This window comes from Paralichthys olivaceus, chromosome 13 (genome assembly GCF_024713975.1).
Source record: "Paralichthys olivaceus isolate ysfri-2021 chromosome 13, ASM2471397v2, whole genome shotgun sequence".
In the NCBI taxonomy this organism is placed as follows: domain Eukaryota; kingdom Metazoa; phylum Chordata; class Actinopteri; order Pleuronectiformes; family Paralichthyidae; genus Paralichthys; species Paralichthys olivaceus.
Genome location: NC_091105.1, coordinates 19,210,137 through 19,236,535, shown reverse-complemented (window position 1 = coordinate 19,236,535; position 26,399 = coordinate 19,210,137). Strand labels below are relative to the sequence as shown.

Sequence of the window (26,399 nt, the reverse complement as noted above, 5' to 3'; positions counted from 1 at the left end):
GTGGAGAAATACTAATTCTGTAAATATTAGTTTGTTAATTTTAATTTATTTGTTTCACATATACAGGGGCAGATTGTAAAGCAAGGTGGAATCACTCAGACTCAGATATGTTAAGTGGCATAGAAAACAGCTTCTTCCCAGTAGGTCTGGGGCAACAAGCCAGCTGGACCGGAAGTATGCTTCCCTCATGTTCTTTCTGTTTTTGCCAAACAGAAGGTTAGTCCTTTTTTTCTATTGATTTCATTACGAAATCTACAAAAACATTATTTTATTTAAATCACTTGTTAAAGTTATTGACATTTACAATTATTTTACATCTAGCACAACTGGCCTTTAGGAGGCCTTTGAGTCAGGCACACTTTAACTAAAATCGGTTGGTAGAAAACCAATCAATTAGACATTCCGATAATATCAATGTTGGTTGACCTGCTCTTTTAAAAACAATCTTTTTGCTCAGATCAATTTTCTACTACTAACCAAATGCAAATCATAATAGGCAACTTACCCATGGCAATTCTTTGTCTCTGGTCCAGATAGCCCTCTTCAACTCAGCACTTCCTATTGGTGCTTCAGATCCTACTTGATGCAGCAGCAATGTGCCTCCAGCTTCAGGCCTAGAGTACATTACATCATCTGTCCTAAAGGCTCAAATATCAGAAAAGTCTGTTTCCTCTATGTTAGAGATGGACCCCGTGAAAGGTTGACTAAAGGTAGTGTAACAAATGTAATGTCTCCTCAAGGGCCGACACTAATCGGGCCCTTTAGGGGAATGTTCTGGCAGTGCTGTGGAATTTTCACACCGAAACTCACTGCAGTCCAGGATTACACAAATATCAGGGGAGCAGTCTCCATTTGTCCCAGCCATTGTTGCCCTTACCTGCTCTTTGATTGTCATTGTAGGTATATAACTGAGAATAGGGTGTTAAAACATTTGATGAACCTATTCACTATCATTACACTCACACTAATGTACCCACTGTTCTGTTCTGACAGCCACACACTGGTTTCAGTATAACTTTGAAATTAATGAAAACTCACTAATGGTTGTTTACTGAAGTTATAATTGCATTTGGGAACACAACAGTCATTTGAAGCTGGAGTCACAAGGGATTTGTTGCTATTATTTACACTAATGCATCTGATAAGTGTGATAAAAAGCTATTGCTTATAATTTATTGCACATTCCATAACATGAATTCCATCAGTAGACCAATTCACGTCATGGTCACTACTCAGATTTTCCAGTCGGTCTTCTTTGTTGCTCTTTTAAGTCGTGTTAAGCTATTGTCACTGAAAGACTAAAACTGAAACACAGACTTGGACCTAAAGTGTTCTTCCATAAGTATAGCTGCATTCAGTTCCTGGCCTTTGGTCGTCAGTGTTGATTAAGATCCAAGGTTTTCTGGTAGAAACATTAATCCAGTGGTCCTTTGGTAAAGTGATCTTGTAAAAAGTCAGTGTGCTTCGGTAATGCTAAAGCAACGGCACCTTTGTTGATCAACATATATCTGTGAACAATATAAGTGTTATTATTCTTTAGATTAATTAGGAGTGAATTATGATTCTTCTCATGAAGGCATACAGTAGTTTGGCCTTGTCTTCTGCAGAATAAAATATGACTCTACTACTTGTACTGCTATAGCTATACTTACCATAACTGCTACTAATATAACGAGCAACATTGCCTCATCTTTGCCACTATTTCTCTTACTTTGTCGCCTCTAAGCTTCTAATTCCCATTAACGTCCCACCAGGATTTAACAAAGAGCAGACAAGCCCACCCTCTAAATACCAGCTTAGCTTGTCAGACATGGCTCTTAATCATTTTCATGCATCTCTCAAATGACCACTTTGGCATTACACCATGCAGTCATCTATATTACTTGTAGTGGACATGCTGTCAAGCTGACCTTTCATCAAGCGCCACAGTCCCCACCACAATAAGAATTAAAGCAGGTGATGGATTATGGACTGTGGAAGTTTTGAAGAAAGCACACAGCAAAGAGGAACTGCATTTCCAGTGCATTATGATTAGCACATTTTGATGTCAGAGCTTCACATAAAGTTTCCGAGGCTTAGAAATAGAGTGAGAGTAAAATAGTGCAGAAAAATTAAAAAATGAATGTGAGCTGAGTCGCTTTGAATGGAAATGTGATTTGCTAGCGGTAATACCCTGTCTGTTTTCTTTCCTCTGCCACCTCAGGAATGGTTCCAGGATGCTGCTGCCATAGAAACCAGGGTATAAACAGAGCAGGTTTGAAGAGGTTGATCTTCACCCCGATGTCTGTGTGATTTATGAGCAAATAATATTCTGTCTACCGAACACTTTGATCCAGTATATCACAACAGCCCTTGGCCAGTTCTATAAAGGATACTGTGGAAGTTCAAGTACTTCCTAAAGCTTTTGTTGACCTTTGCGTTAGTGCAGCCAACAGGCTAAAACCTCCACTTGTACCCAAGAAACCCCAAAACATCATTGGCAGACTACTTAGATATCCTAAAACACAGGCATGCTCCTTTAGGTCAATTATCTATTTCAACTTAACATTCACTAAATATTGCCCCACTACAAGTAGGTTTCTTAGAACAGAAGTTCACTTTCATCAAGTATTACAGAGAGATATTACTTCATGTCTTGAGAAAATAAAAGACAATTTTACAGGGTGACAACAGAAATCATTGAGGCGATGTATGCCATAGAAACTCATAATTATGTATGTTCTTTTTTTAATGGTTTGTTTTAAGACCCTCATTTGCAATGGAGGGAATCAAATTTATAATAACCTTTTAAAATCTTCAAACAACAAATTACTTCCCCTTAATGTTTGTAACTCTGTTTCAACAGGACAGTGGCCAAACTCCCTTTATGGTTCATTTATTCAGCTGGTTCAACAGACCTCCATTTTCCTCTTAATTACAGATTACAAAATTTGTTCCATTGAACATTCTTTGAATTATTAGTTGGTTAAATACCAGAAAAAATGGAATATGTCTAAATGAAATCATCATTAGGCCACTTGGTTTTATTTGTTTTGTTTACATAAAAGCAATCTTATTTAAATTTGTTGTGACTAAATTCTTTTGAGAAATACTCAAGGCTGCTTAGACCTTACAATCTGAATAAAAACGAATAGGCTCGCTTTTTCTCAGAGTCCACAGTGACATATCCAGTCAGACTTTTGGACTGGAAAAAAAATTGTCATTGCAAAGGAGATAAGTTGTTTATTTGTGAAGCTCAAACAAGTTTATTTTCTTGAAAAGGAAAATATCATTATAATAGTTGCTGATTAATTGTTGATCGATTAATTGCTTATTTGCTGTAGCTGTACTTTAATTGGGTGTAATGATGAACTGTCTATAAACTGAGGGATAACCTAATCTGAAACACAAAAGCAGCAGCTATGGCTGCCACGATGGAAGACTGTTATATTTGGAAATGTTTAGACTCCATACTGTGAACAGCAGAGAGAAGCAGTTCTCCCCGAGCGGGTGTTTTATTGTGTGGTAGCTTCTCCTCCCTTATGGCCTAATCAAACTTTGTAGCACCACCAGTAGTCGTGGTAGCAGCACTAGTGTTCCAGGTAGTTGTATGGACATTATGGCTGGCTGGGAGAGCTATAACACATGCTGCTGCCATCTCAGTTTTGCCATTATGAAGTTGAGCTGTTAGAAGAGTCCCATTATGGTTATTGATTTGCTTGTTTGCTCCCCGCTTGGTGGAGAAACAGCATAAAGAGAGAAGTTGTTTCCCCTTTATTTTCCATTCCTGAAAAACAGACAGGGTTTAGGACATGGGGGGTCAACGGAAAAACAACCCATGAGAATTATACGGTAATATAAATATTCTGCGGTGGAGACTTTGCCCAGGACAGCAGGCAGTGTGCTTTAGTCCAAGAACATTCTAATGAAATAGAATCCCGCCTGCACCTCTTCAAGGACTCCATTTAGATCAGATTTCTGTGTCCACCATCAACGCTATCTGTCCTCACCATCAGGTCAGCAGTGTAAATGGCGACAATAAAAATTAGAGGCTGTTTGTAGGTCGAGCCAGACTCATTTCCTGTCACGAGACAGAAAATCAAGCCACTATTAACCCCATGGTGAAGCAGTTATGTCCACATTACTACTTAATTAACAGAGGTGGTGGGATCAGTGACAGTTGATCCCTTGCTAAAGCAGCCTACAAGGCAAAGACCAGCACATACACACATACTGTTCTACAGAAAGTGACTCACTCAAATACCACCAGTCTTATGTTCATGCAATACATTTCAAATTACTATATCTTACAAAAAACAACTGGTTTTACAGTGGGTTCTCATTTATTTACAAATGCAGATAAGATTTTTTGTTTGTTTTGCTGGTTTCTGGCATAATTCCATCTATTAGGCAGGAAGGGCAACGTCACAATATACAAATGCTATAAATCAAACTATAACACTATAAAAGTAAATTCTTGTCATGTTCGACATTTCAGCCAACGCTAGAATCGGGAGCTTGCTGGCCTGTGAGTCAGCCATACTGACGTCTTCCAGCAGCTTGGAGCCATAGTGTGAGGAGGAGTCGGAGACCAGAAGCAAAGACAGCCACAAGCTCCTTCCTCCAAACGTTGGCTCTCTGATTGTTAACTTTAGAAGGGAATTATTTCTGCACTGCTGCCAAGATGTTCAATAAGTCTGGGTCACAGACGCCTTTGACAGCACCTCTCCATATTAAGACACAGCATGTCTGGGAGCTTGTTCTTTTCAGCTTTCCATTTCAGTAAAGTTAGGCATGTGTGTTGTGGGTGTAGATATGGTGTGGAAGAAGAAGTATTCGTAAAAGTATTTTACAAAATAAAAACACACCAAGTGTCTTCAGTGCTGCAAAAGGGAGCTGTGTGAAATGTAATACATGTTAAATGACAGGGGATATAGATGGCCAGTTTTAAAGGACAGGGGTTGCTTAAATAAGATCAATATATGTTTTCTTGGCTGTAGCTATCACTGAAGACACCAAGGTCCTGTTCACACTTAGCATTAGTAAGTGTCCTGGGTCCGATCGAAGTACACGTATGAACCTGGCATATAGGATCAGGACTTGTGCCAGGGAACAGGTGTGATTTATCACCATCTGAGAGTACCTGGTAGGACAGTGTGAAGAATGTGATGGAAAAATCCAGTGCTGGAACGAAGTTGAGGAGAGATTTCTAAAGCAGAAGCACTTAATTCATGCACAAAGTATCGAAAAATAGAAAGATGAGCTATTCTAGTTAAATATTTAATGAAACCCAACTCTGAAGGTTGTCCTTCACAGGGTGTATTTAAACACATATGACTTTGCATGGCCCAGACTCACTGTCTGACTCTAAGAGACAAATTGATCATGAGACACAGGGACGCTGCCTGTTGCCATCCACCCTAGAGGCAACATCCTAGCTTTCCTAGTAAACTACTGCGGGTTGTAAATTACATTTGAGTGCTAATTATGCACAGAGGCCTTATAAAGACTCAGTACAAAAGAAAGATATATGCTCTGACATGACTGATCCAATATGTTTAACACTAGGTGTGTGTGTGTGTGTGTGTGTGTGTGTGTGTGTGTGTGTGTGTGTGTGTGTGTGTGTGTGTGTAGTGCAACCCTGTTAGTTCTGACCTGTAAGATGGGAGTTTCCGATCTTTTGGTGTAAGTATATTCCAATAAATCTTCAATTAACTTCAACTGAATGTGGCTGTGGATCACAGGGTAGAGAGGTTTGTCCACTAACCAGAGTGTCAGTGGTTTGATCCCTGACTCCTTCACTCCACATGCCAAAGTGACGTTTTTGTTTTTACCGAGCGGTCAAACACACTGTTTGCTGAAAAGATCAATCACACTGTGGTGTTTAAATGATGAAGACTGTCACCGTCACCCCACACAATTTCACTGAAGTTGCAATTGAATGTTTCTTAATTACGTTAAATGCGCTCATAAACTGCTGCATCTCATCCAGTACTGTTTCCTGTGGATTTTTTGTTTGTGAAGCCTCTGTGGGAAAAGACAGCATCTGCCACTAACAAAGAAAATTACAATGAAAGGAAACCAATACCAGAATACAAATATATAGCTGTGTAAAAACATGGTGTTTGATTCTTCTTAAATCTTCAAGATTTGACATTTACAAGCAGAAAATTTATTTTGCTACTTTGTCTCCTTTGCGTGTCAGCCCGTGTGACGGACTGGACCTCTCTTCCACTCAGTTCAGAGGTAGCCTCCGGTTACTGCCGATTGATGCTCAGCATTAAGAATGAGGCCATGAACTGCTATGTGGATCGCTATTGGAAGATTTTCTTCATAATTTGGTCAAATGCTTGTTTGTAATCCAGCAAATGCAAACATGACTCTAAAAAACAGAGATTATCTGGCCTGACTGTTAAACACAGTGAACACACACTGCAGCTCGGTGAGCAAGGCCACATTGGTCCCAGTGTGTGTGTTGGATGGAGCTCAGGGAAGCCTGACAGCGTGTCTTCAGGCTGGCACACACCCTGACCCCTGGCATATGGTACATGTACCCAGCCGGCTGGTGTATTTGTCGCCTGGTGACCTGTACTGTAATAATAGCAAGGTTTGAACAAGGACTCGTTCCCTGGGTACCAAGAAAATTGTGTCTACTGCTGCCACACACTGTCTCACTTTAATGAAGTATGGACATTTATAAGTGGCAAATATATTCAGCTTTACATGAGAAAAAAAATAATTAAAAAAAACTCTTCCACTCCTTATTAGTATGGGTCAGGTATACAACTGAAATGTGCAAAACATTAATCTTGTGTTGCACACTTTTTTGCTCTATGAAAAATGAATAAGTGGTAAGTAGAAGGTCAGACCTCTATGGTAACCTTCAGTTAGGCATCTGTCCTTATAACTAGGCTATTGTAGAACAAAATAAACTAAGATAGTCAGCACAGTAAATATTTTACCTGGTAATCATCAACAGTTATAGTATCACTCTTAGCATTTTACCAAGCTGTCGACAGCATTTAACTTAAAGCGTTGCTCTGTAACCTGAGGGTTCATTGTTACAGCCTGTACATTTTCTTTTTTGAACCACATGGGATGCTGTTGTTGATGGTTATGCTCCACTGCTGCTTTTGTGGTTTTAATTATGAACAATGCCAGTGTGATTTAGAATTGTGTTCTCTCCCTGCTGGGGTTTCTCCTGGGATCTCTAAGGCCATGTAGGAACAACAACTTGATCACTTTACCCGTATCATGTTCACCATTCATGGGCTGCTCCACCCCTTAAATTGTCCCTAATGTGGCCATACCTCCAACCCTTGTGAAGTAATTACGATACAATCTATAAATCTAGGGTATATAAGGTTAAACATTTTTACTAACTTTTAACAGATGTCTTTTATTGTGACATTCTGACACTTGTGGGGTAGTTTATTATATTCATTCTCCTTTAGCTCATCAACTCCTGATTGCTCTATAACTGCTAGCAGCTAGTCGCTAAATATATCTGTTTAATCAGTGGCAAACAATCAATACAATGGGTTTCCAGAACTGTTTGATGTGGCTGACACTTATGCTATCATGGATGTTATAGAGTTGAAAGCAAAACAATATAAATTAATATATATATCCAAGAAAATGGATTCAAAAATGGTTGTCATTTCTATATTTCCAGTTTCTTTATATACTTTTTTTTATTTATTTTTTTTATACATGCATTCCATACCTCTTATGTCAACTTGTTGAATGAGGAAATATTCTTGCTTTGCTTTGTTCCTACAAATTCCAGTGTGTCTGGCTCAGTCATGTTACAAAAGTGTTACACAGTGATAATCTAAGTAAATAAAAGTAAAACAAACAAACTTCAAATTAAAGGATATAGGCCTATCTACTTCGAATAAACTCAAATCAGCAGAATACTGCAACAAATTACGGTTTAAATATTTTAGAAGAATATTCTAATGTATACAGTTTGAAACAATGATGAGGACTAAAAACAAAAAAACCTCCCTGTGACATAAAGAGACGACAGTTGGAATGAAACCAAGTTTTTGTGGACTTACCTGTGCTGTCGTCATAAACCACCGTGACCGTCTTCCACTTGAAGAAGTGGACGAGGTCTAGGATGGCTCGACTGAGGGAGGAGAAGTCTGGGAAGAGGCTGACGTAGAAGACATCTCTATTGTCCGACACCTGGTGCTTCCACTTGGTCTGGATGTGTGGCACCCCCAGTGCATTGCAAATGGACTGGACTGCATTGGCAGAGGAACTGTGTGAGGGACCAAAGATGGCTGCCACCCCCAAAGAAAGCTGGTCACAGGCTAGAGAGGGAAATATTAGACTGGTCAATTATTTATTATCTACACACTGTATAACGTAAAATAGATATTTGTATGGATTTAAATTTGTGTTTTGAAATTCTTATTTTTTTACTATTGTCAACAAATCTGACGTGCAGAGTGAAACCAACTAAGAATTAATCCTCTGTGTATCCAAAGTCTGATATACATCAGTCATAAAGGCATTCAGCGTGTGTGATGACTTGTTAGTAGATGCCTCTGCTATAAGGTTAGCTGTAATTAAATCCCCTATTATACCTCTGCCATTATGTCACTCAGAGGAAGTGGAGGAACGTCATTGGTTTACAAAAAGCCCTGACTTCAACCCCATTCAACACCTTTGGGATGAACATATGCATTGAAATTGCCAGGCTTCATCAGCCACCATGCTCACTGATGCTCTGCTCTTGTGGCTAAATTGGAAATATCCACTGATATTGATTACACAATCTCTATTGCATTACATTTTCACAACATTAGAAGCTGTGACCAAGATCAATTTGAGCTTGCTTTCATGGCACTGCCCTCATAGGACACACAAAACAACTGCACAGCTTAGCATTAGCTCGACTCTGTACACTAATCAACTCATTTGCTCTGAGAGAGTTGGTTAAATCGCTGGGAGAGAATATAATGGCGAGTAATTGATAAGAGACTTGAAATGTCAGTTGGATGCACACACGAAACTGCTAGATTATAGCACTTTATTGGCTGTCTCTGGGGGCCAAACAGGTCTTTGAATTACTGCCGCTGAGTCATTACCTGGAACCAATCAATCCTCTCTGTTTATATTTGAAGTGCTCATCCGTTCCTCCCATTGCCTGATTATAATTGTCACAATCTGAGCCACTGCAGCTCGCAATCCTCAAACGGGGGGGAGTACATTTACAATGCAAAATGACTCTGGTATATGTGCACGAATACAGACAATGTTTTTAATAAATACACACACAGAGAGAGAGCAGGCAAGAGCATGCCAACACTGGAGGCAGAGCTGCGATTCAGAAACCCATAAATACCTTTTCTGGAGGCCTCAAAGCTGTCATAGATGTTTATCCTTTGGATGTCGTAGGTGAGCGTGGTGTTTGGCAGTAGGGTTCTGTTCCTGTTGATTGTGTTTAAAGCAAATTTAAAGGCTAGTTCCTCAGCACCTGATGGGCCGCTTTCAATGGACTCAAATATCCCCCCTGTCAAAGAAAGAGAAACAGCAGATTAGTAACTGGTCAGGATTAGAATGTTAAAAGAAAAATATGCTTTCACAGTAGTAGTCATCTCAATCACAGCAAAAGGTCTCATACACACACAAAAAACCAGAGAAAAACCAGACCAGCATCTAGGATGTCTTTACTCCCAGTTCAAATGTTCATTAACAAGAAGTCAGACCTGATCAAAACAGGTGAGAGGCAGGCAACAGTCACAAATCCAAAATCACAAGCGAATGTCCTCTATCCCTTAAAAACACTGGTATGTCTGCGAAAAGACCTCAAAACCTCAGGAGCAGGGCAGATGAATACAAGGGGGTTCTCAGCAGGAAGAACAGGGACAGGAAACTAATCAGGTGGTGTGTAAAGTGACTGAGAACTAGAAACTGCAAAGACAGGACATGTTAGCGTTGTCAAAATAAAACAGGTGGTTGCAGCCGAAAGTTTAATGCAGATGGCTCACTTTGCCACTTTTTCACACACAGTGTCTTCAACTTCCCATAAAGTTAAAAGTCAGTGATCAGAATCTGTGGAGGCTTTTAGCTGTGGAGATCAGTCACCAGTGACTGACAGCTCAACTGTGTTAGTAAATGACTTCCTCATCAGAGGCTTGTATATACAACAATAAATCTGATCATCCATCACAAATAATAAGCTGCTGATCTATTTAACCTTACATACAGTGTTTTATATCGACCAGCCTCGACTGATAAGTAAACATTCTGCTGAGAGAAGGAAATCTGAATATCGGGCTGTGGTAACAATGATGAAAAGATTGGCTTTCTGTTGTAGCTACTAATGTGCAGGTGACCTAAACCAAATGATGAACATTACCCCAATAACACAATCGGTCACTTTCTACTCTCCACACTTCCTGCACAAGCACTCTCTCTTGAGTCAAAGATGTTTGCTCAAGGAGATGCACCACTCTTATTGATCCATTGATTGTCAATTATTTGCGCTCTTGTGAGTAGTGCATCCGTTAAAGGAAATCCGTGAAGAAGTAAGTGATGTTTACTGGGTTGAAGGTGATAAAGGGAGAGCCCAACCATGTTCAACAAAGTCTGATGAAACTATTGCTCCAATAGCATTCAATGCAGCTCCACTTTACCCATGATACACTTTATTTGAAGGAATTGTTGGTCCAATTCCAATCATTAGTTTGAAGTAGTATCTTATTGTGTAGCTAATACACTCGAAACCTTAGGGAGATGTGCTCAATTGCACAAGGAGCTTTACAATTGTTGGCAGCAAACAACCATGAGGACTCTCAAAGAGGCAGGAGCTCATCTCAGAACTCCTTCAGAGCTCAAGTCTGTGCTGCCGCTCCGTCAGATATGCTCCTCCTTTCGATTTGAATACTTTTATTAAGTAGTATCTTCTTTCTGTGTATGATTTATTTATAGACTTAACTATGTGTGTGACAGTTGTGTTCAAATTTGACTTGGTTATGGATTTAAGCAGTAAATGTGCGTAAACTGACTCACACTCACTTTCAAAGTGCGTTTTATTAGACTCCTCCCCTTTTTTCTGAGGTTATTTATTCATTTACTTTGTATTTCAGTTAATCACTTTTGTACTGATGATTCAACAAGGAGAGTTTTATGTCCACCCGAGCTTTGGAAACACTCCAACACTGTCTATATAGAAAACTGCATATGCTCAAGAAATAAGCGAGCTTTTAATATCCTGACACTGTATATCAATGACCCATTAGCCTCATGATAGCAAAAGCAACCAGATCCAGGGAGAATTCAATTACAATAATGTGTCCGGCATGAAGCACCGTAATGCATTTCCTTCAGAAAGCCGGGGAAGTGTGTTTAAAAGTGCACCCTTCCAAAGCTACAGCCCTCCAGTGAATACTTCTGACAGCCAGCAGACGAATGGACAGAGAGGAGGCCCTGAGAGCAGGCGAATGGGGGAGGGGCAGCTGAGATCAATGTTCTCTGATTGGCCGACGAATCAATCAATGAAGCCCTCCAACGGTCAAGGATTTAAGTGTTTTATTTAGGTTAGTCCTATGGCCTGGCACTGCCGGCTCAGTGTCAGTCAGGCACAGACCAGACCCTGAGCTTTATTTACTCCCAATACACACTCTATTGTAGGACCCTCTTTTAGTCCAGATGTAATCCATACACACTACTACACAAGTACTGCAGGATCCTTCTGTCAGAAGCCATTACCACAAGAACCTGATTCTGATCAATGCTCACTTACAGTGATTTCACCAGTGGGCTCTTTAAATATGCTCTTTTTTAAAGGGGAATTTATTTAGTCTGTGTGCTGGAGCTTAAAGCAAATATCAACAGAAAGACCTCTGACAGCAGCAGCACTGTCGAGAAGTTTGTACTTTCATTAGTATTCATCTCATGGGAGAACCCTATTTTGCATGTCATAATGAGTTTGAATGAATTAATAAGCATCAGTTAAGCGGGATGTACTATAATTGGAAAGCTGAGTGTTTGGAATGGGTCCGTTCACACCCGAGAAGCGCCGTTTCCCTGCTGAGAATCTCTACGGTTCCGCTGGAGGGAATCTGGCCTGTAAATATGGAGATGAATCGCTGAAGAACGATGAATTAGTGAATTAGAAAGGTGACTGTCTAAGCAGGTGAGTTAGAATATGAATACACATCGAGGCTAATGAGAACATTTTCTTGTCTGCATGGACACGGAGATATGGAAATCAAGCAGAATGAGTGAGATGGGCATGGAACCAAATAGAAAGAAAATCCTCCAGTTTAGTTTGTCCTCATCTCAGCGAGAGCAAAGGTGCCTTTAAAGTGCCACAGCAACTATTGTGCACGTTTAAGCAACACTGTGTGAGATGGGTGTGATAAAATCCTGGTCGGCAATCTGTGTCGGACCCCGGAATTTAAATAACTTCATTGATTTGAGGCTGTCATGTTGTGCAATGACTACCTGTTGGTGCCTTTCTGGCTCCCAGCTTGGCTTCGCGTTGGTGTTTGTGTCTGCGATAGTTAATTGAGTTAGCATATTTATTTTTCCTCACATCCAACACTCACACTTCACTGCTGATTACTGACTTATTATGTTTGAGCTTGCCTGTGTCTAGTTATGCTTAATGAATGTCTTGTTTAATAGAATGATTGCCATGTAGACCACCTTTCCTGGTTATGCTCCTAACTGAGCCAGGCATATCAGAAGTTCATATAAAATGGCATAAAGCCACATTGTAAGCACACAGCATGCGTTAGCAACTGCACCGCTCCTACATTTTGTACACGCAGCAAAATTAAACAACTGCACAACTGGCTGGTTCACTCTGCACCATTGCACGTCGGATTCTGATTGGTCTGTTTGCAGCAGCAGTCACATTGTGAGGATCTGATACTAAATGACGCTGTAAGAATTGTGGAGCAGATGGTCCAATGAATCAATGAAGCTGTTTGTGAATGTAACCACCAAGTCACATATCTGCAAAATGGTAATTGTCATTGTGTTTCATTTGTTTTCCTGCAATAAAGAATCATAACAGCAACACTTGGTTTGGTTCTAGACAGAAAAATGTCACATTAAAATGCTTAAAAACAACTTCAAGCAAGTTTTCAAAATGTTCTTATTTCATTAGTTTTAAGCAAAACTAAATGTAACCTGAAAGGCTCAGTGTGTGGGTTGTATTGTCCTCTAATGGTGACTGTGCAGATTGCAACAAACTAAAAGAAAAACATATTGTAAATACCTAGAGCCCCCTTAGTGCTGTAGGTCAGACCTTTATCCAAAGTAGTTCTGTAGCCTAAACCTAAACACCCCACACGGTTTCCATCTAATCCTGTCATCTCTTATATCTATTTTCTCTAATAACAATGCATATATACTTATACAGAACAGGTTTTAAAGGAGCATCTTCAGAACACATTTATCTATGTTATATTATGACTTTGTCATTTTTGTGTAACCCAAAACTCATAAATCAAAAATCTAAATGAGTTCAAATACAATGCTGATACTGGCTGTAGTGGTTGTCACTTGATCAATGCACCTCAACTCCAACCACATTTTGTATTTTCTAACACAAACCCTTAGTCGGTTGAGGACTGAACTATTTTTTCCCATTATGTTGTATCTACAACATCAACAAATGATGTACACTCAGGATACATGAGCACTTCAGAAGTTACTCTTCTAACTCTCTGAGGTAACAGTGCTTAAATAGGAAGCTGCCTGACCCAGAGCCAGAGATCAGTCAAGAGCGAAATCCATCAGCACTTCATCAATCTGATGAAATGCCAGTGGACACGCAGTGACCCCAGCACTCTGAGCCGTCACCAGCAGGCAGAGTATTCTGAAAAATTAAACATAAACAATGGAAATGTTGCCTCTGGGATTGGTGGAGAGAGTACTTAAGTGATAAGCCACTTAGAGGCTGAGAATCCCACTGATTCTGAAAAGGCTAAAAGGTGTTGTTAGGCATGACGCCTGGCTGAGGAAAACATTCTTAGCTGCTTAAAAACCACTATAAACCACAGTTGCCAAGCAGCATATGGCCTTAGGTATGATCTTACAGTGATGCACAAGAGCTTTCTGCTTTAATGATTTCACTGAATTTGATTAAAGTAAATTGATAATCATGCATGTGTTGAACATTTCCATCTTTCCAGTTTTACTTAATTTACAACTATTCATATTTCTCAAATTGATTAAGTTATTTTGCAGATAAAGAGGAATACTGCTTTTTGTAAGTGAGGGCTTGGGGTAGATGTATTTTAAAAAATGGTGACAAAAGAAAATGGCTGCTGATATTTTTGACTGTGTGTGGGTTTTTTTCAGTGAGTCAGTTGCCACTGAAGCCAAAGCCGATATTTAATATAATGATATTTTATGACAACTATATTTTTCATTATGTGACAAACAATTGTATCATACAAACAGAGAACTTTCCTATGTATATATAATGTAATATATTGTATAGATACTTTTAAACTAGCATAGTCTCTCATTGAGTCACTAAATGTCTCTATGATCTCAAGTAAATTTCTAAGGTAAAAAAAAAACCCTTAGTTTCTCGTTTTGATGACAAGTTGTCCTTCTCTGACCGTGTTGTATCTGTCTCCCAGTCAATGTCAATGACTTTTTATGATACAACAGAAAAATCAGACCTTTCCTGTCTCAGTAGGCTCCCCATAGTTAACTCCAGCCTCCGGAACAAAGGCAATGCCTTTCTGGCATGTCTCTTTTCATATATGTGGAAAGCCTCACAGATGTCCCAGAATTTGGCTCGTCCTTCAAGCAGCCTTCACTGGCCACCCATGACCACCCAGATCTAATTAATGTTTGTCTACAGAGCAGATTCTGGGTCTGAAAGCATATTTTTGATATTATTGTTTTCTCCCTGCATACAAGGCTATCACAGTCCTGGCTGTACTTGTTTGTGATTCCCCAATTGAGGATTGAGATACAAATGTACAAATGCTAAATGCAAATTAATGAAGGGTTGTCCTTCTTATCTTTTACTTCTTATATCATCTCTTCTGAGAACACCTCTTTTTACACCTCTAACACCCTAGCATGGCTAACTAGCCCTTAATGTGCACTTATGATGCACCTCTTTATCTAATCTCCTACACTTTGTCTTACTGAACAGATTCTGCACTTACTTATCACTTCTCGTCTCCTTCAAATTTAATCAGGCTTGATACATAATTTGTCAGCATGTGGTACGAGTCATCCGTCAAACAAATGTGTTCAAGTGTTACACATGTACACTCATTGTGAAACAAGAATACCAAGTATCTTTACACTCAACACATAAAATTCAACAGCATCATGAACTGTATAGCCTCCAAAAAGACCATCAAACACCTCTCTAAAGGTATTTCAATAAAAAGTCAATATTATAACCATTATGAATGTAACATATGTTGCAGGGCTGCTGTATAAGACTGCATTACTTTCAGCCAGGTTTACCTAATGACCTGCCAACAAAGAGTATGGCCTGAAAGGACAGAGCAATATGTTCCATAAAAAACCTTGGGATTTACATGATTAGTTGTGGTTCTGGTAGCAGCATTGAAGTCAGAGCTTGCCAGGGGGGTATTGACATAAGCAGAAATCTGTTGTTCTGTTCCAGGAGCAATTCGTGTTGTACAAAACAGTGCGACAGTCTTTGGTACATGAGACACACAATGAATCACTGATAGTTAAACATATTTCTATTAGTGAGTTCTCAAATCCAGTCTAAGATAGACTGAGACAAAAACACACTAGTAACGGCTTTGATTTAAGTCTTAATTTTTTGGACACACAGAGTGTCTGTCCGGTCTTTATCTTTAATCCAGAAGTGAGAACAGCAAAATAAAAAAAACAAAGTACAACTAAGCCTCATGGAAACACCATTATCATTGCAGACTTTGACCTGATAATGGCCTTAGATGAAAGGCCTGGGGACAAATGTAATGTCTGTGGGCAACGCTTAACTTCATTATATCATATTTCAGTGCAGTGCAAAGTGTAGCTGGTAAGCTGTCTTACTGTGGAATAATGCTGGACAAGCTAACAGGCCTATACTATCATTCCCATCAGCAGACACCATCAAAGGTATGCCATAAATGGCTTTTTATATGCAAATGCGCTAGGTGTACTTTTAAATGTTGTTGATGATCTTGCCACAATCTTTGAGTTGTTGTTTTCCATAATCCTCCACTTAAAAATTCCCTAAGAACACCCAAGGACTCAGCCTTTCCATTACCATTGAAACTTAGAAAGTCACAATGACCCATGATGTAATCTTATCAATAAAACACACACACACATGAAATGATTTCTATCCCTGCCACATCAGCTGCCCCAGTCAAAGAGAAACAAGGAACACAGGGAAATATTACCACTACACCCAGTTTATTTATTATAACCTGATATTTGACTCTGCAGTCGCAGGTGTATCTTACTCTCTCTTTCCATTAAATATATTATGTATACATATAAGTACATACATACTGTACTAGAATGCTGTATACCTCACACACCGGGATGTGAGTGCTGGGAGAAAACACACACATGCCCACACACCAGTACAATTACCACACCTGCACACTTAACTATGTTTTAGTTGAACGAGGAATGGATAAAGATATAGGTTCATCAATCTATACTGAAACAGAACTATTTTAGAAATATATTCAAACTGAATACATTTCTCTGATTCACACTGTTTTTTTTTGTGGCACTAAAATTGTAATTCATGTGCTTCCTATTTTTTGCATGAATTTGTAAGAATGATTCCAAGAGCCTGATTTTTTATGGGACTGTTCTGAATACCCTGGTTGCACTTAGAATGCAAAGATAACTTCTTTAACACGTCAGCCCAATCCTTGAGCATGAAGTGAAAAGGAACCATATCTAATCCTGTCTCACTACGCTTTGACTTAACTCTGTGCCCTGAGAGGCTATAGGCTGGTCTTTCCCACCATCTCTCTGAAAGGCCCCGCCAACCTCCAGGTATCATCCATCTCAATTTCCTCTCTCAAAAAAAAGACGGAAATTAATAGTAAATCCTGTTTCAGCTCATTATTTCTGTTGAGCGAAAATAATTTATGAGGAAAAATATGCTGGCTTCCCCGAGCTCCTACACCCACCCACCCTCAGCCCCTGTCTGTTGTTGACAGTTTGATGGCGATCAGTGTCAGAGTATGAGTGCTGCAGAACACGAAGCGTAGCATGACGGGCTCCAAGTGCATGTTCCATCTTTATCACAGCTGACACTCTGCTGCAGTGGACAGGGTTTGTAGAGGGAGGGTGCAGGAAGAGACCAGATGGAGCCAATAAAGAAAAAAAAGACATGCAACGGAAATGGCGGGTGAATGAATGTGACTAGAATAATGTCGGGAACAATGAGGGGAAAAAGAGGGCAGTGATTTTCAAGATAAACCGAGACTCAACAAGGATACAAATGGAAACTGGGAGACTGGATGAAAGACGCTGAGTCGTCCTCTCAGCCAAACAGCTGTGTTGCACCAGGTGCGCCGCTCAAGACTGTATGCAGTAAGAAAGTTTGGAGCATTATTCTCATTCATAAATGTCTTCAAGGAGACAGTGTTCAAAGGTGTGTGCTGTGATACAAATTCATATGACTACAAACGCGAGTAAAATGCAGAGTGGGATTCACACAGAACTGATTTTCTCCCATTCAGAATAAGTAATGAAAACTGTCACCTTTACATATGATCGGACAACGTAAGTGCTGCTGGACTGACAATTATTTATGTCCTCCCAGATTATAGGGCTGCGTTGTTGACACATTGTGATGTATTCCTTCCGAGGAGGAAGCTAGTCCAAATAAAACCTTTCAGAGGCCAATATTCTCCAATCAAAGTGCTTCTTGGAGGGTTAAACAGTAGACGTGCATGAGTCTTGAGTCCTGAGTCCTCTCAGTATAAAAACATTGCCCTACATTTGTGTTGTGTGATTTACTATGCAGTGGTTGGGACTGATTTCAATAGTACCAACCAGCAACCATGGCTTTGTGAAACTTTTTACAGATGGTGTAAAACTAAGCCACAAAGAAACTGTCAGGCCTAATGTGCCAGGCTGAATTACCAACAGAGTGGGGAACTGCTCTGTGCTGCCAACACCCTAGGTTTACTGTTTCACCATTTTAAATTCAATCAATTTTCATTCACAGGTAAATGCATAATTTAAGTTTAATTTAAATCTCATGCCCACTTGCGAGACATTACTGTATTATATATGTACATATATGATATACATATCATAGACAGGTATAAGCAACAGGCAGTTCCTTATTCCTTATACCTGTCCAGGTAAAACATATTTTACCTAGCACTCAGGCCAGTAAGTACTTTTTTTTATTAACTGGTAGTGTACTTTGTCATCGATAGTCAGATCTGCAGATATATAAGCCTCATATATTTTAATAACAGTGTAATACTGCTGACTGCAATGAGCTGGTTTAGGTTGTGTAGGGCAAATCAGCTAGAGTTCTTTTCATAACATTTTGGTCCTCATGTAGGAGTCGATGGGATAAAGTAGTTGGGAGATTTATCGTTTTCTACACCTCTGGATTTGCATTTATTTACAAACTTTTACGACCACAGAGAACATCTGGGTGTCAGCAAAACATCCCCTTTAACCCCTCCCTGTGCCCTTGTTACCATGGTAACCCAGTGCAAACCACAACCACAGTCTTTGGTAAATTCTGTCTATCACCTGTGTCCACTACACTCAGACAAAATTGAATTGATTTGAATTCTATCATGCACAGTCAATTATGAATTTGTATCATAGAGAGATGGTCACTGATCTGTTTGTGGAGAACAGCTTGTACAGTTTTCATTGTATATCAACAGCAGAGGGCTTTACACACTTCAGGGATTTGTCTGCAGCAGTTATGTTTGGTTTAAAAGGAAAAGATAGAAGACACTTTTACACAGTGAACCACATTAAAATTTAAACTACGTAGTTGTATTTATTACTCGCTCGTCCTCTATTCAGCTCTCCCCTACTTGTTTTACCCTCTTCCTCTACTTTGCTTTTCCTTTTCCCTGTCATCTGTTTCTGGTTTCTGGTTTAACTGACATCATTTGAGCACAGATTATTGCAACAGATACAATTACAAAATATGTAGTTTTCCTCTCTTTGTCATAAGAAAAAATCTCAAGGAGTGCTCTGCTCGGCACTTTCACAAATGTCAGCGCTTCTCAGCCATTGTCAAGCACTCGCGGACACACAAAATGTCAGCCTCTCTCCTCAGTCGCAGGCCTTGTGAACTACTCACATCTGGAAATGTCAATGAGCAAAACCACAATAGGAGGGAGCATATTCTTGGACAGCAGAAGCCACAGCATTCTCCAATCCACTACAAAGATGTACTGTAGAGTCCTGGTCACCCTATGCAGAGAAACTCATCCTCAGTGTTGCTGCAAACCTGTGACCCACATCAGCACCGACACACGGTAAAAGTCAAACCCATTTATATGATAAGTTTAGCCACGTGAATAAGGGAAATGGATGAGACAAAGCATTAAAGGTGATACATGTGTTGCGATCAATACTTGGCCAAATTTAGCAAACAAATGAGACATTGGTTTCATCTCCTCCCAGTGACATTGTAAACCCCTTCCACTGTCACTATCCATTTTCATTTGGATACTTTTTCATCATCGATCTTACCGTTGTCATAATACTACAGAGCTGATATTCAAAGTAAATATATTTTTCAAACATCACTACAGGCTATGGTACTGTGATAGGTTTGTGCATTTCCCATAACCCTGGGAATATCAGAATCATTTACACATACTGCTGCTACAGGACGTTAATAGGTTAAACAGGGTTCTTTCTTGAATCCTGCAGCATCTCTCTCAATTAATATCCAACGTCCTGCCAATGACTGTATATAAAGATGGAAAACACATCTCCCCTTCCTCCCACTGTCCAAAATTAAGCCAAAATATGGTGGATACGGCTGCTGCCATCTCACACAGGTCTGTCATTTGGAGCAGTAGTGAGCAAGTGTGGAGCTGCCATCAACTCTTTTTTTAAATAATATTTTCTTTACGTAAAAACATATTAAACGTTAAAACTTTGACAAACATCAAATATTTGACATATTCTTTGACTTTTTAGTTTGGTCCGTGTCCCATCTGCTAACATTGAGCAGACAGGATATACGAACTCTACTGCAGCCAGCCTCCAGATGGGTTTGCTTTATGCTTTATGCAACAGAATGTTGTTGATTTCTTAAACATGGCCCAATATCTGCATCATTCATTTAACCAGAGACAAGTTATTCTGTACTTTTACTGTATCATGTTGCGATCCTCAAACAGTGTCGGGAGTCAACACCACACAGTCACACTAAGAACCATTCATTTAGAGGACGGTCGGATAGCACATCTTTATTTCTGCTATACAATTCAACCACTTCCGTATAGACAGTTAGCTAATTCCCTGTGTGCTGAGGTGGGCATTCAGCCCGTCAGTCTGGAAGTAGAAACAGATTGCTAATAGCACAGGGAGTAAATCTTATTATTTCTCTCCCTTCTATCTCTCCCTCTGTGGATCTATTTGCTTAACAATGATAACAATCCCTGCAGCTTAACTCACCCGGCTTCGACCAGTACTCTGAGCAGCATGTTTGCTCCCTCTCTTTTTAATGAGTAGCTTTGGTTTTGAACTTAGCTGAGGCATATTGATTTTCTGTGCTCAAACGAGTGTGTGATATTATCTTGAATAAAAGAGGAAAATGAGGGGGATGAGGAGCTAGGGCACATTCCTCCTGAGGCGATTTTCTCCCGGGTGCTCCAACGTGATGCCCCGTGACCCTTCCATTGTGATGTAATCCCAGTCCGTTTAAAGGATCAGCCGGGGATCTGATGAGATATGAAGTCGTCTCGACAGGCTCATTGATTTAGCAAAGGAGGAAACATCGGCCAATGATCGCACATGTGCACAAACAAAACCTTTTCCCTGCCCATGATTCAGATTAATTAAGGTATACAGTTCATGACGGCACCAAGGCAGAGCTGTCTATAAAACCCTCCAACCATAATGGGATCAATAGAGGATCTTTAATGCCATGAATAGAGGTTCCACGGGTCACAGGAGCCTTGGCTCTCACATGCCCTCTGGGTCATCCCTCCTTTCTTTTCTGCTTTCACCTAAAATGTTCTCCACTGTACTGCCAATTGTTTGACCAGTGATTTGGAAGTTAATCTTTAACTTATTGTGCCGGTTCATGGCCAACAAAGATGTGGTGTTTACAGAATTTGTCAATAAGCTGTTGAGCACAAACTTAAAAAAAACCAGCATTGATGTGAAATATCAGTGGTGCATAAACTACTGGAGCATCCATCCATTCAATCCAGCCAGCGTTCATTAGGGCCATCGTTGTCCTCAGAATCAGCTGTCCTGTCATCAGCACAGTGCCGAAAAGCCAAGAGGACAGCCGCCAGACAGTCTCTCACAGTCTGTGTAAACGTTTACTGGAATAGAAGCACCAACAGACAAGTGCCGTGTCAAATCCGTCCCTCCATAATCTATACCGCTTATCCTTTGAGGGTCGCGGGGTTTTGGCAGCCAATCCCAGCTGACATTGATTGAGAGGCGGGGTACACTCGAAAAAGGGAGGGATGCCGAGCCATCGCAGAGCCGGCATAAACCGATTTCAGACATGACCTGCGGGTAGAATTTGGTCTGGACTTTATCCAGACTTTGCTTTTCACAGATGCTTTCACAGCAACAAAAAAGTCCTCCGCATTATTCAGGCTAGAGGTGGAGCAGCCGGGTGCAGCAGACAGAGGCAGGAAGCGACGTATGAACTCCGTAGATCACGTGATCATGTTTACAGCACCCTGCCACCTTCATCGGCTTATCGCCACAAACTCCTCACATCTTCGTCAGTGTCTTCTATGTGTACGTCAGCGCTTTTTCACAGATAGATATTTGTTTCTTTGACTTTTTTTCATGTTTGCTTCTGTTAGAAGTGTCATCAACCCACTCGCTCGCTCTGAATCCAGCAGTGGATCCCCTGCTGTGTTCACACATGAAATTCTACAGACTTTATACCCGGGGGCCAGGTAGAGAAAGTCCCACGGAGGTTCTCACTCACTCTCACACATGCACACCCTCCGGAGAAAATACAGAGGATCCACATGAGTGCAGTACATGTCTGAAAAGACGTATTCAGAGATAGCCAACCATCCACACCTACATTCTCACCCATGGGCCATTAACTAACGTGTATGCCTTCGGACTCTTGTAGGAAGGTGCACTACTAGGAGAAAAACCATGTGGAGAACATGCAAACTGAACCATGCTCTTACAACTGCATTTGGGCATTGAGCTGGAAACAAAACACTGACATATTAAAACCTCGAAATAAAATTGTTTAAGAGCCATTTTTCTATCCACCTGATCTCCACCAACTGCTAAAAAAGTCTATTTATTTGCTAAATGCTCGAGAGCTATTATCTGAGTGTGTGTCTGCTCCTTGGTGCTCAGCAGGTAGTGTACAACAGCTTTATTGGGTCATTTTCAATTAAAACAGCTGCTTGTTGCTGCTGGAAATGAGTTTGATGAGCGTGCTGAGGCTAAACGAAAAGAGTAGAGTTGTGGTCCATAACCAACAAAAACACTGAGATGAAAGTGTGTGTTACATCTGTGCAGGTTTGTTGCTACGACTGATCCCCTCATTTCATGCATTGCTCATATGAACGTATTGATCAGAGCAGCTTTACGTTGCATCATAAATTCAGCTTCAGAGAAACGTATACGTTCATCACCGAGAAATGAAGGTCTGCCTGTGATGTAACTCATTAATAGTTAAAGACAGAAGCAAGCATGATCAGAATGTCCATCTTTCACGGATGATTTCAAAGGAGAGAAATGAAACTCTGCTCTGATTTATTCATTTTGTATTTCAGTCCCTCTAGTAAGTGACTGGGCTGGAGGAGAAATGTGGACATGTAGGGGGAAAGCCCGCTCCCTGAACACCGCTAAAAGATGGTCCCCTCCTTTTATCATCCAAGGGATTATTTTCTCATATTTATCATCATACTCTGGATTCATTTTCCAGTGAATTGCAGCCAAGACCCATTTATTATAAGAAACATTTTGAAAAGTGGGAAAAAGGAAAATTGAACCTTGGCACTTACATATGACACAGCATGACTTTTCATTTTCTGCCTCCTCTATGAAATTGTATAGAGCGTTTGAAAATGGGTGTTGAGGTACACAACATGTTTTACAGATAATGAGAAAACAAAAAGGAGAGCAAATCAAATGTACAGAAATTCTATTTCCTGCAGGGAGAAAACAGTGCTGTCAAGTGTGCACTGAATTATAATCTCAGGACGAGATAATTCAGATGGTGGGGGGGCCTGGCGCAGCATGCTGATAACACGGAGAATGGGACGCCCGGCTTTTTAAACAGATCTCCTCGCAGCTGCATCGCTCATCTACAGCTGCTCTCTCGCTCACACTACAAGTATATTCAATGAGAATGGGTTTGTATGTGTGAGCCTGAGAGGAATGTATGCATTTCAAATTAAAGCTGAGATGTTAAACTGGTGCTAACACCCCCCCCCCCCTCTCTCTCTCACCTTATCATATCAGTGTGCTGCCAGTTTTACATATGTTTCATGTGTGCACAACAAGGGCATTACAGCAATCTTACTGAGACAAACCCACTAACATTTCCATAACACAACCATCACAGCTCAGGTCTGAAACGAATGCTGCTTTACTGCAGCAGTTTATACTCAGAGAGAGATTTAGTGCACCGCTCCTTTCACCTTCACAAGTGCACTGAAATCAATTGTCATTATATCATAACTCCTTATACTGAAAGTAAATTTGATTAACAATGAAATACTGTGAATGAGACAGTTTGAAGTTTTCAAGGAGACTCAGTCTGTGACTGTGTTTTTTGCATGGAGGTCTCCAGCTGCACTATAGCAGCGTGTTAATATGCAACACAATGACATGCTATTAACATCCATCCTGAGGGATCTGATCACAGGCGGACAGCGCTAAGTACGTCTGTTCACACCTGGCATCCTGAATGTGTCTCCTGTGACCACTTGTGACCGGATCTCACATCTCCTCACTCTCCGCTCTGTATGTAGATTAACGCCATTTCTGTTCCTAAGGACCAAATGGTGCTTTTAACCAATCTGACTATAAAGATGTGTCAATGTGTGTGTGTGTGTGTGAAAGAGAGAGAGAGAGAGAAGGGCTGAGTGACTTAATGTGTATTTTTACATGTAAACAAGATTTTACTTATTTGAGGAAAAAATGATGATGATCTCAATTTAAATCAGCGAAACACTGAGAAGTGTAAAAAAAAATCCCTGGTTCATCACTGACCCCCTCACATTGTGGTCTGAGCGATCAGATCTCAAATGAGTCCTTGATACATCTTGATCACATCTATACTTAGACCACATCTATACTTTGACAGATGTTAATAACAGGTCTGAACACAGCTGTTGTTTGACTGGTAATGTTTATGATATTATACATGTAAAATGTTCACTTGAGCTTATCAGCAGAAAACACAAAGTACAGCTGATGGGAATGGGTTTTGCCGGTAGAAGTCGATTTTGACCAGCTGATGGCTCAAGAAGAAAAGTGTCAGATTCACCAAACATACCAAAATCCAAAGGGCCGTAGCTAACAGGAGCGTCTTGTCGTTTTGAACTGTCGGACTGTTGGAAGCAGGCAGCAGGAGACGATGAAGATCTTTTAATATTCAAGCTCTGATACATGATGGTTAAAACTTCAATTTTAACAAAAGTGTTTTCCAGCAGTGACGCTTCTTTTCTTCATGGACCGGGTACCAAACATTGCACAAGCACTGCTGTAGTTTCTGTAACAGAGTGAAACTCAGGATGAGGACAGGATGCTCAGAGATCCTGTCCTCTCAGGTTTGTATAAAGCCATCGCTGCATGTTCCCTTATGTTTAAAAGGTAGAACGCCAGCACTCTAACAGGCAGATTAATCCAGCAGTGTTTCCATGTGAAAGGGTTTGTATTCAGAGGTGGAAGTCAGTGTCTTTCTACAAGAAGGAATTGACTAGACTGCTGTGTTTATTGAACCGGGGATCTTATCAGCTATTGGACAGTCTCTCTTAACCCTGACACCTGCTTGTCGGCCATGTCCGCATATTGTGTTTCCTGCCCGTCTTCACTAAGTACCAGCACAATGAAATCATCATGTTTCAGTGCACTTCCCATTAAGAGAGCAGCTCTGTGCTTCTCAGGCGCCTCGCCTTTATTGTCTCAACTTCCCCTGTAATGAAATCACGCCGCAGATTCAAGGTCACGGAGGGTCGGCCTCTTAGAGTTTTACCAATTGTCTATCAAAAGGCAGAGGGCATGTTTGACTGCTAGGTCTCCCAGATACTGGCAGGTTCTATGGGATATTGGGAGACAGATCTAACAGCTGATGGATGGATGATGGATGCAGCGGAAAGACTTAACATTTGTTCTGCTGCACGGAGCCGAGCAGGGGCAAGACTTTACAAATTGCTTGATTTTCTGATCTGTAACTGGCACTGCTGCGCCTACGATTCAGTTCATGCACAAAATTAACACAATAAGGTAAAATGGAAAAGAACAATGGTTAAGGTTAAGTAAAAATAATGTTTTTTAACCAGCAATACATTAGTAGTTTTGGTTTGTATAATACTAAATACCGCAAAAATGTGTTTGTCAGGGACAATGTGATGTTTTTAAATTGTATCTGGAATGTGGCTTTGGTTATAAAAAATGAATTGTGTTCTGCGTTGAGTGAGCTTTTTTAAGCTTTTAACCAAGTAGTTTTTGAGATGTATAAACACGGTTACATCAAACATGAAGCCTGTTCCACGCATTGTAGGCTCAATAGTATATTTTTATTTTTTTTTATTTTGGTGACATTGTTGGAAGAAAATGTCCTTAATTTAATGATGAAAATAACATAAGAATAAGATAAATTGGCCTTTTAGCAGGTGGCCCAAATTGAATTGTTTTTATACTATTTTTGTTTTTGTATTATCCTATTTATTGATGCACCTGACAATTACCCTGGCATTGCTATGCACATTGTTTTATTCTATATTTGCTCTTACATCCCTGCCTTAAGCCTATAGCATTCCATTCTCGTAATATCGAGTTCCAATCATGAGATTTTATGATTGACTTTATTATACAATGTCCTTAAGTGTCTGAGCAGTGTTGCTTTGTAATGTCTAGAACCTTTCAAATATTGCATAATCTGTTAAATGTATTCCTCATTTGTATTGACCTGTATTCCTTTTTGTCTTCATCCTGTGGTGAGGGGGGTGGAAAGCTGTTGTGACTTGTGCACATTTCAGCTCAATAAATATTTGAATTTCAATAAACACACATTTCAT

The 26,399-nt window shown here is 40.1% G+C and overlaps 1 protein-coding gene across 5 annotated transcripts in view; it reads right to left on the bottom strand.

The window, feature by feature from the left end:
* Positions 1–26,399, bottom strand: part of grik2 (glutamate receptor, ionotropic, kainate 2) — a 214,171-nt gene that overhangs the window by 131,328 nt on the left and 56,444 nt on the right. For all 5 annotated transcript variants that reach the window (XM_020091417.2, XM_069537204.1, XM_069537206.1 and 2 more), the window contains exons 3-4: positions 9,338–9,505; positions 8,043–8,300 (exon numbers count right to left, since the gene is read on the bottom strand). In XM_020091417.2, coding sequence (XP_019946976.2) covers positions 8,043–8,300; positions 9,338–9,505 — 426 coding nt within the window. The remainder of the gene's footprint in view (positions 1–8,042; positions 8,301–9,337; positions 9,506–26,399) is intronic.